Genomic DNA, 15,447 nt, shown 5'->3' with positions numbered 1-15,447 from the left:
AGTTGGTTCAATTCGCTCTTAAAGACGTTTTCAATAAACTCTTCCAAGAAATTGAAGCTCTCTGTATCTCATTGTAATCTGCTGAACCATCTGAACTGGAACTTGGGGAGTGCTCAGATCGACAACGAGGACGTCATCTGAGATCTTAGAGCTCAGTTAGCACACTACGTACCGTATGCGTTACGCGCGGCGCCTAAGACCTAGAAACATCACACTGACGTCATGGGGCCCCGGAGACAACAGTAACAGAAGTTTTAGAAACAGAACAAGTAAAAAGAAGAATATTCAAAACGAAATCACGTCATTTCGTGAAGGTCAGAAAAGCCAGATTATGCTAGTAGTGCTAAATTTAGATAAAAAGCTTGCTGAATTATGCTAAAAATTATGTTAGCGCAATCGACAAAAACCTATTTGTAAAGCACCGGGATCTATGCGCCCTACTCTTTGCGATGCGTGTGTGGCTTCTTTAACGTTCCCTGCTAACCATGTAACACTGAAGATGTAGGAGACGGGGCCTACGGTTTGCTAGTCTTTATCCGAGAAGACTTGAACGTCTAACCATTTGCTGTAATAACAAAAGCAGCACATTCTTCTCAGTTATTTTAACCCTGAGTGTTGGTCCGATCTGGGACTCGAACACTCGATAGGGCTTTCCACAAGTTGCCCGGCAACTTTTTGGAAACTTCTTGTATTTCGAGTAGCTTTTTTTGTTTCGAGCAACTTTTTGCATTCTGAACAATTTTTCTAGTTTCCTACCAATTCTGAGAAATCAGAGCAGATTTTAGTACTTAAATTGGCCTGGACTGGAATTTGGAAAAGATACAAACGGACAGCGATATGTCGAGGAAAAGGTTGTTGAAACAGCGATATGTTGAAACTCTGTTAGCAGTCGAGTGAACGTGCAATAAAAAGAAAGTTACGTGATGATTTGGGCTGCACTTCTAGGCTGAAGTGAAACTAAATCAGTAATGCTTTCTTGAGGTTTAGTTGCCGATCGAGTTTGTATACCATACCATGTATAACGCTATCCTTTATCAACACCGTCGACGATAGTTTTTGGGCAAGAGACTTCTAGCACGCCTCTGTGCCAAAATCCTGCGGTGGCAATAAATCAAACTACACCATAAGCAAAATCCAGAGAATACAATTTTTCTACTGGTCTTTGAGCATTGTCGTCACTGCTTAACTTATTTAGTTTCTTTAGAAATGAGACCGCCGCATCTTATGAATTTATGAGTAAAACTGTTTGAAATCTACTGACCTTAATATGAATACTCCTAAGCTCATAGCTGATTACACTCAGGTATAGTTCTCTATTATGGAGAAAATTCTATTTTATCACTTAATAACCGGAGCTTGAGTAAAAAATAGGAGTGAGCTCGAATACTCAGAGCTAGTAGTTCTTTACTGGACAGTTTTTCATTACTAGTTCTTCAGCTTGGAGAAATCTTGCATAACAGAGAACAGGTTAGAATCGAAATGATCGTCGTCGTCATCTGTGACACGAGAGCGGGTTCGATGAACCATTTGACCGCTCAACATGCTTTTACATTCTGGACAGTCTCTGATTTGTAAATAGGAAACTGGTCGATGAAATGCTCTACAGTAGCCGTCGACGTGCGTTTCGCACAATTTCACTTTGTAGTTACTATCTCTGTGTATCAGGGGTATCAGAGTCACCACTAACCCGAAAAACTGGGGATACACCTCGTCAAGAATCGTCTCTAATCGTTCAATCCTTTGTGTCAGGTAATATTGTGTCTGTTCCTTGTCGAGATCTTGCAAATGAACAGTTTCTGAAAGGGACTCAAGTCTCATATTCTTGAGCAGGTCGATGCAGCCCTGATGTACCCTCTCCAGGTTGTACAATTTTGCCAGCGCCAGAATCTTCATGACGTTTTCTTTTGTTTTAGGTTGGTCCTCGAGAAACTTCACACAAGGGTCGAATATGAGTTGTTTTACCTGATACTCGTGACTTAATTGTAGAAGATCTTCCACATTTTCCACTAAAAACATTGAAAGGAAAGGTCTAAATTAGACAAAAGCCCAAATTTACTTTTCAGAGATAAATGGCGCCAGGCAAATTGCGATGTTACTGTGAAAGACTTTCCTAAACATCTCGCTTCGAAGCAAGCTAGACAGTCCAAAGATTTTATATGACCGTAAGATAATTCCTTTCCAGCGGAAACATTTGCCATGTACGTTAGCTTTAATTATGTTGCAAAAATACTTACTTGTAATTTCCACTCTCTCTTGGATGTATTGGAAGCCGTAAATTATCTTCAGAAAGTCCAGAACACCACTGGCATTTTTCTCAGGCAGTGGAATCTCGTTGGTTGTGGCTTCTTTAAATTGTGATTTGAACATAGCCTTGAACACTGGAGAGTTCATACTCAGTATCAGACGATGAACATGAAACTTCTCATTCTTCACCACAAGAATTACGTCACTATCTTCCCAGGGTTCAGAAAAGCAATGCTTCACCTTCTTTTCTGATTGGTCTCCTCCTACAGACGGAAAGGGGTTGGTAAAATAAGCCAAATGGAAGATTCTGCATGCGTTTCAGTTATCCCTAATTTATTCTCTTCTTTTGTTATTTTAAAAAGAAAACAAAGGAAAAAAATTAATTAGGGATGAAAACGCATGAATACTGCACTGATTCTTCAAAGTCTGAGTCTCTAGAGCGTATGCAAGGTTTCTTTTTACATGGAATGCTAAGTTCGGAAAATCATCTAATATATAAATATGTAAATATCAACATAACAGAAAGAGGAAGTAGGTTTTCGTGACCAAGAATTTAAATTTGCATACTCTACTTGCATGAACGCATATTAAATGGTGCATATTGCGAACAAACCGTGGAGCCAAATGACATACACTTTTGTTTTTATTTGCGGAACAAACCTTAGATTCAATATTTATGCATTTGCTTGTCTGAAATGGTGAAGCATAACCGATCTTGAGGTCAGTGTTCCTACAGCATTTTGCCTGTTCTTTAAGTATTCATATGCAGCAGTATGCGAATCGTTAACTCGCCAGTCAGGGGCACCCAACGACCGTTTTCTCTCTAATGCTGTTAGATGCTGTTTTAGGCTATCTGGAGTACTTTTAAAGCTCTGTAGGTTAATTTTAGGTTGCACTAAAAAAATTTTATCTGTTCGGATATTCTAGGGGAACTTGAGTATTCTCGAATTTATTAGGGCTTTTTTGTCCATTTCCCGAAAACCTTAGGTCTTATCGCCTTTCCGAAAATGATAGCTGACCTTTTTTCGGTACTCAAAACGACATTTTTAACAGTCCGAAAACAACAGACATTAAATTTCTCATGTCACGAAAGTTCGAGGTGCCAATTCTCTCAAGAAAATCAGAGGGGATTAAAAGCCTTCCGAACAGATAATTTACCGAAACGATCCGTTGGGTGCCCCTGACCAGTTTCGTTTTGGCTTCCCTTTTCTATAAAGCTTGTGTCCTCGATGGTGCTGTTAGATGCCATCTCTGTATAAGCTATTGTATAAAAATGTACTGTCACAAAGCGAAAAGGTATTTTAGTATGTATTCTGTGTTTCCTTCACCACTGGAGCACGGACAAAAATTTCCTTTGATCGCGTGACACAAGGAGCAGGATCCGCGCCTTTCATTGGGAGACTGGAGACTAGAAAACCTAGATCACGCCCCTTCTCGTCCCCATAGCCCTTTTCGCTTCTCTTAGCCGACGCGACCTTGGCACGAGAAACGAAGAACTCTAGAAACAGAAGAATTCTCGGACTTTCGGTCTTCATGTATGCAATCGTAATGTTTCTATATACTGTAAGGGACTGTCAATGGCGGCCGTCAAGGCAAGACTCGAGGAATCTTTGTATCAGACCTTCAATGGTATCAATTTGGAGAATGTTTTCGTCAGTCCAATTTTTTTCACCAACAGGCTTTGGCATTCATTGATTTTTCAGTTATTGCCCTTTGTTTTTGACTCCTGACATGGAGCAATTGAATCGTTTATTTTGGTTGTTTCGCTCTTAAATGCCTTGATGCCAGATCAGACCGTGAAGCTAAACGATTTGCAGGTCAGCTGCAGCTGTTCTTGAATGGTCCTCCATAAACACGGCTGGTCAAGCTGTTTTACATTTTTCGCGCCACCAATCCGCGCGAACAATTTGACTTCCGTTAAAGATTTCTTTATTTTCAAGTAGCCAATCAAAACACCTGAGGATTAAAATCTTCACGCACACCGTTCAGTGACTGCCCAGCTCAACTGAAAGCTGTCTCACCGTTTGAACTACCAGTGGGCCCCGTACTTGATCTTCCCTTGATACCATCCCTGGGATACCACCTGATTGTTCACAGTCTAATCTCTTTTCGGGTCAAGGTTGCTGAAATTTCAAACTTTACCCTTACTCTACCGTCATCCTTAAGAATTCAGAGTACAGTCGCAACAGAATTTTTTTCATGTTTTCTTTATTTTCTTGTCTAACCTGTTTACTCAATATTTTGCGAATAAACCAAAAATTCTACCTACATGTATATTTCCTTTATCTCTATTTTGCGGTCCCCTTTTACAAAGCCACAAATACATCACAAAATGTCTACTCTTATATAAAAAACGTAGACAATTCTAAAGAAACGTGCACAAGTATTCTTTTTGTGCCACCAAAATTGGGCCACTCTAATAATGAAACAGGCTTTATTTGCACTTAACTTATGCGCTAGTTAATTCCACGTCATTTTTGGTTCTATAAGCTTAAAAATCGTCTCTTGGTTTTCAATTAAAGCCCGGCCCAGCCCAACATTGTTGGCCCAGCATTTGCAAGCTCCGGCCAAACGATCGCAACATTTGAACGCAACACATCGCAACATCGTTGGGCGAAACACGTTGCATGCGTTTGGCTACCTGTTGCGATGTGTTGCTACATGTTGGGTATTGAAAATCGAACTAGTGCGCATACCCGGGCGCGACATTGTTGCACGAGCCTGGCCAAACGACTACAACGTCACGCAACATCCACAAATGTTGCATGAAAAATTTGACCATTGTCAAATGTGAGCCAACAACACCCAACATGCCGCAACATGTCACAACACGTCGCAATTATAGGGGGGCCAAACGCGCGCAACATGTTGCGCCCAACAATGTTGCGATATGTTGCGTTGACATGTTGCGATCGTTTGGCCGTGGCTTAAGAGTTCGGAGATCCTCGGCGTCATTAAAATACCAGCCCACTTCTCTGTTATCGATAAATTTCGCAGATTTCGGGTCCGCTATAATCTTAAAAACGCACTATTTGTCAGCTAACAGTTAAAATCCGGCAACCAATTCTCAGCTATCAGTTACACCTCATTCATAGACATCCCTCGATAGTGGTTTGAACACTTTCCTAAAATTGGTCTTGTGCAACGCACCCGTAAACCGGCTATACCTTAAAAATTGAAGACCCTCTACTAGGCTAATCTTTCAGACAAGCTACTTTCGATTGAAAGCGGAGCTTTTACATCTACAATCCTTCTGCAGTACACTATAATGACAGCAGCATTCGGTTATTGCCCTCAAAGATAACGCTAGCCTGTTTTACTTTGCATAATGTTGTTGTTGTTTTTTTTTCGTCCATTTTTTTTTTTCGTTTCGATTTTTCGTCCATGGTGTGCTTACTAAAATTGTGTGTTACGACCTCGCACAGACTTTACTCAACAAATTAATTTGACGTTTGGCCATCAACACTTCTAGTAGCGTTCTCCTACTTCTAACCCGTATAAGATAAAAGCGTTTTAAATTGTTCAAGACATCAAGAACCTTTCCAGAAGTGATTCCACTTACTAGCTGAAACTTGTGGCAATTAATTTTTTATCAACTTAGAGAAATCCTGTATCAAAGATGACATAGCTTCGTCAAAATATAAATTGCCACCATAATGATAAGGAAACTCACGCTTACGTGATGGACCGAAGCCCTGAAAGCCCAATTCCTTAGCTGTTCCAATCATTGTAATCAACATTTGCTTACAAACTGAACATTCCCTGAGGTGTTTATCAATATCGCCCGAGTGTGATTTACAGTTGGTAAAGTGGAAAGGACACCAAGTCACCCCTTTTTTCAGGTTGTCTGATTTATAAAAGAGCGACATACAGAATCCCACAACCCCAATAAATTGAGGATACAACCGGTCAAGAAACGTTTCTAACCGTTCAAGTCTTTGCGACATGATATTTTGCAAGGTCTCCTGGTCAAGAGCTTCCTGCTGGGTAGCTTCTAAAATGGACTGACGTTTCATTTCCCTTATCGTGGTGTAGCAGCCCTCAAACACACTGCCAAGCTTGTACAAGCTTACAAGTTTCATAATCTTCATTACATTTCTTTCTGTTTTTGGCTGATGCTCGAGGAACTTGACGCACTGCTCAAAAATGCCTTTTACCTGGTACTCGTCGCTTAACTTGAGAAGATGCTCCACGTTTTCCACTGAGTTAATAAAAAAGAGAAAAGAGGATTGTAATAAACACTTGAACAATTAACTGAATCACTCAAGGAAGCAATACTGATAAGCTGTATCTTATATACGAAGGGTAGAGCTAATTCCCCATAAGGCCTAAGGTACTGTGCTACTTTAAGAGATGGTATCCAGTTCTCCGGCAGATTGTGTTACCCCACGGTTGAGCGGATTGTTTCCTAGAAAATGAAAATGGGGATAAAAGCGGCCCCGGAGCTGTCAAAGCGAGCAAAATTCACCTCACAGGATTGGCTTTTTTCAAGTTTCGAAACTGGGTGTGATCTAGAAATTGATTTGAGGGGATTACCTGGGTAATTAGGTCATGGAGTAAACCTTGTCCAATCAAAAACATAGGGCTAAATTGACCACAAGTTGCATTGAGGCAACAACGACGTACAGCAACGAGATATTATCAAGGTAAGAGAGTGAATCCGCTATATAGGCCTTCTACCCAAGGTAATCCCTCATAAGTTATTTTTTGACATAGTACCCAGTTCGTTCGAGGATGTTACTCGCGCAATGCGTGGACAGCCCGAGCGACTTTCTCGCAAATAGGGCCACGTTCGATATATCGATAATCTATCATAGATCCGAGGCTTTCGGGTCAAAATAGACCAACTTCGACACATTAAAATTCAGCCTAACACATTAGACCTCAGCACGAGGCCATGGGAAATAAACCCCACAAACTCTGTAGTTATTCCCCAGGGCTTCGTACTGAGGTCTATTGTTTTAGGCTGAATCAGGAGCCATAATCGGGGACGGAGACCGTAAGCGCGCGCCATTTCTAGTATTGGGGTTGTCCCCATGATATGGGACAATTTTTCTATTTTTAGAACAAATTGCGCCATCCCGTGCGGCACACGCGCGTACATGCTGCGAGGATTTTTGCGGATGTCGCGTGGGGAAATGGCGTCCGAAATTCCCGAAATGGTTGACGCTTTTGGCCCACAACTCAATGCGTTCATGTCTGTTGGAATTTTACTGGGATGTCAGTATTTTCGTCGTAAGCTGCTCCATTATGAGTGAAGTAAGACAGTGTGGAATTTAGTTATGTGCCGCTTTATATCACGGACCAAGTTGTGTTCTGCTGCTTCTTTTACAAGAGCTCCATATTACTCCAGTCTAAGTTTCACATATGTTGAAGATTAACAACTTTTCCAAACCGCAGCAAAAAAAACTAGTTAGATATATTTGGATATAGCAAAGTTTCAGGACTTCAAAGTTTCCCTCCTCTTGCCACACGCTTGCGAGGATTTCGCAGACTCTATCTCGACCGAAAAGTAAAAAAATAATAATAATTGCAAGTTTGAGATTGGCCTAGATTGTAAGCAAAGTTTGATATTTTATCAAGGCCCAGTAAGTGACAGTAACGTTTATGTGTGTAGATGCTGCTTAGTTTTTTTTGTGTGTAAAAACCCAATGAATTGTCTGTTGTCGATGAATAAGAGCGCCCGCCGATGCCTGTTTTGTACAATCAGCAAAACATGACAAATTGGACTTTCCCACTTTCGTGTGAAAACGTACATCGAACTCATATCATATCTCTAGTTTTTAAATATGTTTAAGGTTGATAAGTGTTTGAGAACATATTAAAAGCCTAGCTGAAAATAGGTGAATACAGCGAAATAATCAACAAAATTACGATGACGCTTTCTTAATCAACTCGAATAACGATTTCGATTTTGTTGGTTGAATTATCAAAACTCCTTGTCTATTTTATTTTCGCGGTGTAAAATTTTACTATGTTATAGAAACACACATGATGTTGGTAGCCTTTTGCCGTTGGTGAAACTTGTTGCAGCATCTCGGCACAAAAGACAACGAAAGAAATCTTTGTCAAGATTTGTTGACAATTGAAAACACCGACTCGGATTTGAAGTGCACGCGCGCGCTGTACTATACAAATGAGACCTTCCTTTCAAAAACTTTTGCAAACTCGCCAAACAAACAGAAACAACAAGAAACTATCAAAAACAGGGTTTGGTTATGATTAAGCATTGTTTGGGAAACTCACAAATTAATTCGATACCAGACTTAAGAGTTTTCTTACATAACTTTTCTTTACAGAACAAACGCAAAAGCTTACGCATACAACTAGCGCGAGCAAATATTATTGATTCACAGCGCGAAATTGAAGTCTGGCTTTCGACCCTGAAAAACTCACCTTTTCCATTAGCTCAGAGCATAAAACTACATATAAGAGCCCTGGTTCTTATTTCCTGCCTTATTCCCTGCCATCGCTGTGAAAAATCTGCAAGAGAATCTCGCCACTCTCACCATTTGATCAGGCAACGTGACAACATCCACGCGAGAGCTCACGACATGTGCGTGGATCCGCGCGGATATTTGACGTCAGGATGGCGCAATTTGTTCTAAAAATAGAAAAATTGTCCCATATCATAGGTGCGCGCGGATCCCAAGACTTACGGTCTCCGTCCCCGATTATGGCTCCTGGCTGAATTTTAATATATCGAAATTGGTCTATTGTAAATGTTTTAAGTTTCCTTTGTGCCTCGATTCCCAAAAGACACTTGGAAACAAAGAAAACACCACCAAGTATAGAAGTTTGTCCTGAGGGCCTCGGAGCCATGGTAGAATATTGATATATCGAATCTGGCCTGAGAAGAAATGGCGGGAAATATGGTTTTCAAAATGCGTTTCATAGCACAGATGTTTGCTGCACTCCCAGCCGTCTATTTGTTCAGCCGGGCTTTCGCTTGCTTTGTGCTAGTTCGGCTGTTCATTCTCCTACCGTTCACTCTGTTTTATAGAGTTTAAGAATAAGCAAAACACAACAGCAACGTCAAAATGTACAATGGCTGTGTACGGATGCGTTACAAGTCTTTGTCGTGATTTCTTTGCCAGTCTTACAAAACAACAGCATACAAAAACCACATTCTGCGTATTCTAGAAAACATGAAATACGACGGCCAATTCAGTTGAAAATTTCTTTTTCCAATTCTGCCGCTGTAGCACATATTATGTTTAAATTATCTCTGAGGGTGATAGACAAACAGAATGAACGTAAATTCTAGCAAGATTCGTAGGTTGAATGTAAAGTCGTTTTTTAATCGACGCTGTCCTCGTCCTTGGCGACTCATAAACAAATCGTCCTTAAAAACATCTCCGCAACGCGCGAGTAACATACGCGGACGAACTAGGAACCATGACTAACAATAACTTACCTTGGGTATGAGGCTTATGCGGGGGATTCACTCTCTTACCTGGATAATCTCTTGACAGCAACCAATGTGAATTTACCTAAGGAATTCAATCCCGACCCTGACACAAAGCGTTTAACTACCTATTGGTCTTGTACACTTGTCATAACCTCTCATAGATAATTTTGGTTGCATAAAAATGCTTCTTATAAGTAGTTTTTTGAAACACATTTCAGAATAAAAACTAGCGATTAAAAAACGACGATTTGATCTCCCTGAGATCATTTTCAAGTTGTAGATAAAGTGAATGAAATATACATATATAAGTACAAATTAGGGCGTGAGAATGGAATGTCCAACGATAAAACATGTAAATACAAGCGCTAAAATGTAAGTGTTAAATTAATAAAATACTGTAGAAAAAACTTTATAAATAACTTTGCACGGATTGAATTTGACTGTTTGTTCAAAGTTGGCTTTAGCACCTTTATAAAGAGCATTTCGTAGATCAGGTAGTCGAATTTACTTTGGCATTTTCTCAAGATCTTAAAATCACGAGATATATCACTTGCGACTGTTCCATGTTGCTCTTCAATGTGATTCCCGATTGAGGACAATCCTTTGCGTTCCTCAACGCGCTGATAGAGGTGTCGGCACGTATACCCGACATTGTATACTACTAGAAGTGTGGTTTGTGAGATGCAAATGATCTCAGGGAGATCGAAACGTCGTTTTCTATCGCTAGTTTTTATTCTGAAATAAAAATGCTTACTAGTTATTTCCTCTCGTTCTTGCACGTAAAGTTGTTTCAGAAAGTCCAGTACTTCATTGGCTTTTTTCTTAGGCAATGGAACCTCGTTGGCTGTAGCCTCTTTGAATTCCGATTTGAACATGGCCTTGAACACTGGCGAGTTCACAATTAGGATTACACGATGAACATGAAACTTCTCATTTCCCACAATAAGAATCATGTCACTATCTTCCCACGGCTTAGAAAAGCGATGATTGAGTTTCTGGTCTTCACGAACGTCTTTTTTGGGGGGCTCTGATTGAATAGAAGAGAAACCAATTTATGTGACTTTTAATGGAGGCTTGACACACTTAGCTCAAACTTCACTTTAGAATGAATATTAAATGCTCTCTCTCCAAGAGGTGGGAACAAGAAAAGTGGTATCAGGTGGTGGAAAACGGGAAGAAGGGCTTAAAACCGGGAGGAATAAGATCTCCGGGGGTCTTTTCAATATGCGGAGAGTCTCCGTCCCCGGGGTCAAAACTTCAACCTATTTTTGTACCATTCCCACAGAAAAAGCAACCCTTTTGCGGCCTTCTGTGAGGAGAGAAAATTAGATGATTAAGTACGTTTTACATATTCGCTTTCGCTATGAGAAAATATAGAAATCCAACATAGATATATTTGTTTTAGTTCGTTTTGCGTTTCTGAGTTACAGGTTACTGTTCCAGTTCATTGACCGTACCAAACACCTGCTGTTTTGTGCAAGATCATAATTGTGCTTTCGGCTTAAATAGTCGTGCCTTGTAAAATATTCTTTGGTTACATTCTGGTTATGTTCGGGTACGTTCCGAGTACCTTAGTGGATTAAACTCTACTGTTGGACCCAAGAACTGTGTATTCTCTGTCTTCCCGTTGGATTGTTTTGCTGTAACAGATCCCGAGTCCTCTAGGAGTCTGACAAACTCCGTCGCTGCAAGCGTGTTTCCCTCTGGATTGTTGTAACAAGGATAACAACTTAAGCGGCCCAAAAAACGTGTTATCATACTTCCATACCAAGTGGCACTCTTGTTATATCCTAACTGTAGACAAAGGAGAGGTAAAAAATTGTTTTTGGCAATAATACTTGGATGAATTGGACGTTTGGTAAGTCTCCTCTTAGCAAGACATTTTGAAAGGCACTTTATGCTCTAGGCCTAACTATACTTTTTCATAGTCTACAGTGGAAGCAGACACTTGTGGTTGCCATCTTTGGCCACCCAGAAGACCGTTTATTCAACAAAACGAAACTACAGCGTAAAAAATATTTCTAACTATATCAGCCATTCTCAGCAAAGGCGAATGGGTACCCATCATAAGTGGGTGAGTTGGGTGGCTGGGTAAGTGTACTGTCTGCTTTGCTCCGAGAACTAAAGGAAAAGAGGACAGCAATCTGGAATTGTTGAGGATGTTTACCCCTGCCCTAAACTGGCAACTGACTCTAAAACGTCATATAAAATATTTTACCTCGCGAAAGATAAATACCATATTTAAAATACCTAAATAACAGTTTTCCCCTCCCTTTTTCCACGCTGTGAAACTTCCCTACCCTTCAATAGACCTCCAGCCTGTTAATGGTGCACCTTTCGGGCGGAATCTCCAATTACACTAATATTATAGGGAGACCCCCTTCCCTAGGGTAAAACCGGCAACGAATGCTTGCTTGATTCGGTTCACTGAACTAGATAGCGAGAAAGTAGTCACGAAAGTAACAAAAGAAAACATTTTCCCCGGCTAAAACAACATTTTTGTACAATTTTGAGCGAGGAAGTCAATGTCTGGAGGAGACTCTGTTTTTAGAACACGCTACGCTGTTACTACTGATCTCTTGGAAACATCGTGTATGAAAAGACTAAAATTAAGCGGCACAAAAATCAACTTGCAATTTGCATTTAATATAGACAATGAACGTCTATGGGCGCTTTCATGACCGTGTTTTAATGTTAGTCGAATTGGCAAACAGAATCATCAAGGAATAAGGGAGAAAATGATGTGCAGAAGTTTAAATAAGTTAGGTCGGAACAAATATCTCAACTGAAGGCGAAGCTTTGCCGGCCTTAGCAGCAGTTGAGGGTCCACAATAGGGTTTCCAGATCCCGCTTTCCCGCCCATTTTTTCCTGTTAATCCCACCATCCCGCCCTTTTTTGCCTGGAAATCCCGCTCCCGCCTACTTTTCAAGGACGTTTCTGCGTTAATCATAAATTTTTTTAAATTAATAATTAATTCAATTATTGACACAAACTTTTTAAAACAAGATATTGCATAAAACATTACAAAAGAATTCAATGGGTAGCAGATAAGTAAGCACAAATGATTAAACGTTTACTGTTTTGTTTCCTTTTGTCCACGTATCATTGAAAGAAAGAGATTATTCATTCCCATATTCAAGAGATGGCCCGTAAACACACTTGACAGTTTCTTTCAGCGTCTTCACTTAACTTGAAGTCTGGGCTCAGAACTTTTCTTTCCGAATAAAGGCATTCCTGCTCGCACATCCTTTTCGTAATATGGTCTAATATACGGTGACGCAATTCGTAATGTCGCATACTTTGTTCGGTAAATCACTATCAACGCCATCTGGTGTGGCCATCCTGGCCAAAACAAGCCAAGCGCTTTGGAAAAGGTCGACAGACTAGAAAAACTAGAAAGGATCGGGAGATCAAGGTTACAGATAGCCTGCGAACGCAGACGTATTTGCGGCTGTCGCTTGTCTCCGCCGAATATAACGTCTGCGAACCCGAGCCAGGAAACGATTTCTGTGACGTAGGAATTTTAAGCCAATCACAGTTTAGCTCAAGTAGCCCCAGAACTACTGCGCGAGGTATTCGCTGCGAGGAGCACTCGAGTTTCATTCTATCATGGAATCTGATTGGCCAAAGAGAAACAAAAGTCATTACGTCACAAAAATCGTTTCCTGGCTCGGGTTCACAGAGGTTATTTTCGACGGGGACAAGCGACAGCCGGAAATACGTCTGCGTTCGCGTGCTAGGTTACAGACGCAAGCATCAAAAATGTCGGAAATGGACGATACGTTTGACAGAATCTGACAGGGTACAGAGCGGTTGCTATTCATTACTTGAAACCTGACACAGCTGTACGGTTCGTTTCTGCCAGCTTGTGGTTTTTGTGCTGGTCAATAACAATTTCTGAAGTCACGTAAGAATTGAAATCCCGTATCCCGCTCTGTTCCCCTTGCAAATCCCACATCCCAACCCCATAAAAACACGAAATCCCGCTCCCACTCGTAATTGTAATTCCCGCTTCTCGCCCTTGTTTTCAGCTCAAATCCCAAATATCACAATGCACGGCGAAAAAAGGCCAAATCCAGCATCCCGCCAAACCTATTGGGAACCCCCGCAGTTAGTACTTCATATAGCTGTTTACTATGATAATTTTCTCACGAAAGTACATGTACTAACCACCACATGTACAATTTCCCATCTCACTCAGTTGATTAGCAACTCCTGGCATTAGCGAAATAGGTGTAGTTATATCTTTTAATACAACGAAGAGTAGAACGCACATTTACGCTTCCTCCTTTTCCGTCAAAGTTAGCAAGCAAATTTCTACAGGCTGGTCTTTTGGCTACACTGAACCGAACACGAGATGTTCAAATCAGACGAATTTCAGTGCTGTCAACTCACCGGAAGTATCGCTACATTCATCAATTATGTTCTCATTTGTTTCAAGGGAGTTGTATGCCATCTTTTGCTGCCAGCCGGTTTGCTGGGACAATATACAACGCTGCAAAGTACATTAAAAATACGCTCCTGGTGTGCAAGACGGAGCACTAAATGGTAATCTTCGATCGCGTGGTTCATCTAACTCGTCTCCAGTTGTCGTATGAATAAATATTCCTTTTACTAGCCTGCCGTCCTACTCTGACGCTCTTTGCAGGATTCTGTGCCACAATACCTGGCAACTTTATACAAGAGCCAAACCAGTTGACAAGGGAAAAACTGCATGTTTGATCCCTTTCAGATCTTAATTGTAGATCAATTGGAAGGTCTACAAGGGCTAGGGATGGAAAGACCTGGGAAAAAACAGTGACCCAACTGTTTACGACGAGCTTGCTTATACAGGTACCCGATAGGCGCGCTACTCAACCCAGTTTTACTCGGTTGACTGAATGAACGCCTGACGAGTTACGAAGAACACATGGATGAAACAGAGGCGGCAGATTGCAACAGAAATTCGTCTTTCCTTCTGAAGGATGAAGGTGAGCTTTATTCCGTGTTATAAAATTAATTGATTTTGACTGATTTCAGAATGAAGCATTGATTGGAAATGATTCCAACGTGTTCGTGTATACTACAATTTTTCCTGACGCTATGTAGATTCTTTGGATGTTGATTTATTTGGGGACCTCCTAGCCGTGGACCTCAACCAAGAAATGACTTATCCTGAGGTAAAAACCAAAGGCTGGTTTTCTATATTGAATTTGTTATAAGCTAAGTTCTCTTCAACGACTTGATTACAGCGTAGCCTATTTCAGTCTATTTTTAGTGCAGTCTATTGTTTGTCTTTATACATTTGTTTGGCTGATCAGATCTCTTTTAGATCCTACGTCAGCAGCGTTTATCGTATGCGGTCCCTTACAGTTTCTGGTTTCCTTATTTCAGTAGAGTGTGTGGACCTCTTTTTAAATTAAAATCATGATTCGCCCGTAATAGGTCAACAATAATCAGTTTAATAACCTTACTCTGATAAGTTTTGTGGCCTTCCGGTGAATTGTTTACACATTTTCACTACATGTTAATTTCATGTTATGTTAATTGACTACATTTTACGTTCACATGCCAGAGTACATGGGCGAGATTGTTTGACGTGAATCATGGTTTTCTTAACATTATTCGTCCTTTCGACCATAACCACGTGACATTTCCGAAATTTAAGGTGGCTCTGAATTCCATGTACTGAAAAAAAGGTGTATTTTAGCGCGCATGCTTATCACAATTCAATCATAAAAACTGAGTTTCACTAGTCAGGCCATTTTTGAATTATTAGCACTTAAAGCCAAATTTAGCAGGTCTGCGGTTA

At 40.6% G+C, this 15,447-nt stretch overlaps 2 protein-coding genes across 5 annotated transcripts in view; both read right to left on the bottom strand.

Moving 5' to 3' along the window:
* Positions 1-1,124: 1,124 nt before the first annotated feature.
* On the bottom strand, positions 1,125-3,679 carry LOC110058376 (kelch-like protein 24). The gene is made up of 3 exons (XM_020765028.2): positions 3,430-3,679; positions 2,235-2,507; positions 1,125-2,006 (listed from the first exon to the last, which is right to left on the bottom strand). Exons 1-3 carry the CDS (start codon positions 3,491-3,493, stop codon positions 1,426-1,428), a joined length of 918 nt encoding a protein of 305 aa, XP_020620687.2. The 5' UTR covers positions 3,494-3,679; the 3' UTR covers positions 1,125-1,425.
* A 1,039-nt stretch (positions 3,680-4,718) lies between these two features.
* LOC110058345 (uncharacterized) overlaps positions 4,719-15,447 on the bottom strand; it is a 46,718-nt gene continuing 35,989 nt past the window's right edge. For 2 of the 4 annotated variants that reach the window (XM_089283173.1, XM_089283174.1), the window contains exons 2-4: positions 11,226-11,449; positions 10,410-10,682; positions 4,719-6,445 (exon numbers count right to left, since the gene is read on the bottom strand). In XM_089283173.1, coding sequence (XP_089139299.1) covers positions 5,826-6,445; positions 10,410-10,608 — 819 coding nt within the window. In that variant the 5' untranslated portion in view covers positions 10,609-10,682; positions 11,226-11,449 and the 3' untranslated portion in view covers positions 4,719-5,825. The remainder of the gene's footprint in view (positions 6,446-10,409; positions 10,683-11,225; positions 11,450-15,447) is intronic. The other 2 variants (XM_089283171.1, XM_089283170.1) reach the window with 1 other exon arrangement.

Source organism: Orbicella faveolata, unplaced genomic scaffold (genome assembly GCF_042242905.1).
Source record: "Orbicella faveolata isolate gen_17 unplaced genomic scaffold, um_ofav_v1 contig_12, whole genome shotgun sequence".
Lineage (NCBI taxonomy): Eukaryota > Metazoa > Cnidaria > Anthozoa > Scleractinia > Merulinidae > Orbicella > Orbicella faveolata.
This window is presented reverse-complemented; position numbering and strand designations above follow the sequence as displayed.

What these genes read in the sequence shown, in the direction of transcription:
- LOC110058376 (XM_020765028.2), bottom strand. Translation starts at nt 3,493, where the DNA reads ATGGCATCTAACAGCACCATCGAGGACACAAGCTTTATAGAAAAGGGA. An exon ending in GGGAAGCCAAAACGAAACTG is followed by an intron (nt 2,508 to 3,429) that starts GTCAGGGGCACC and finishes TTCCGTCTGTAG; the next exon opens with GAGGAGACCAATCAGAAAAG. An exon ending in AGAGAGAGTGGAAATTACAA is followed by an intron (nt 2,007 to 2,234) that starts GTAAGTATTTTT and finishes CAATGTTTTTAG; the next exon opens with TGGAAAATGTGGAAGATCTT.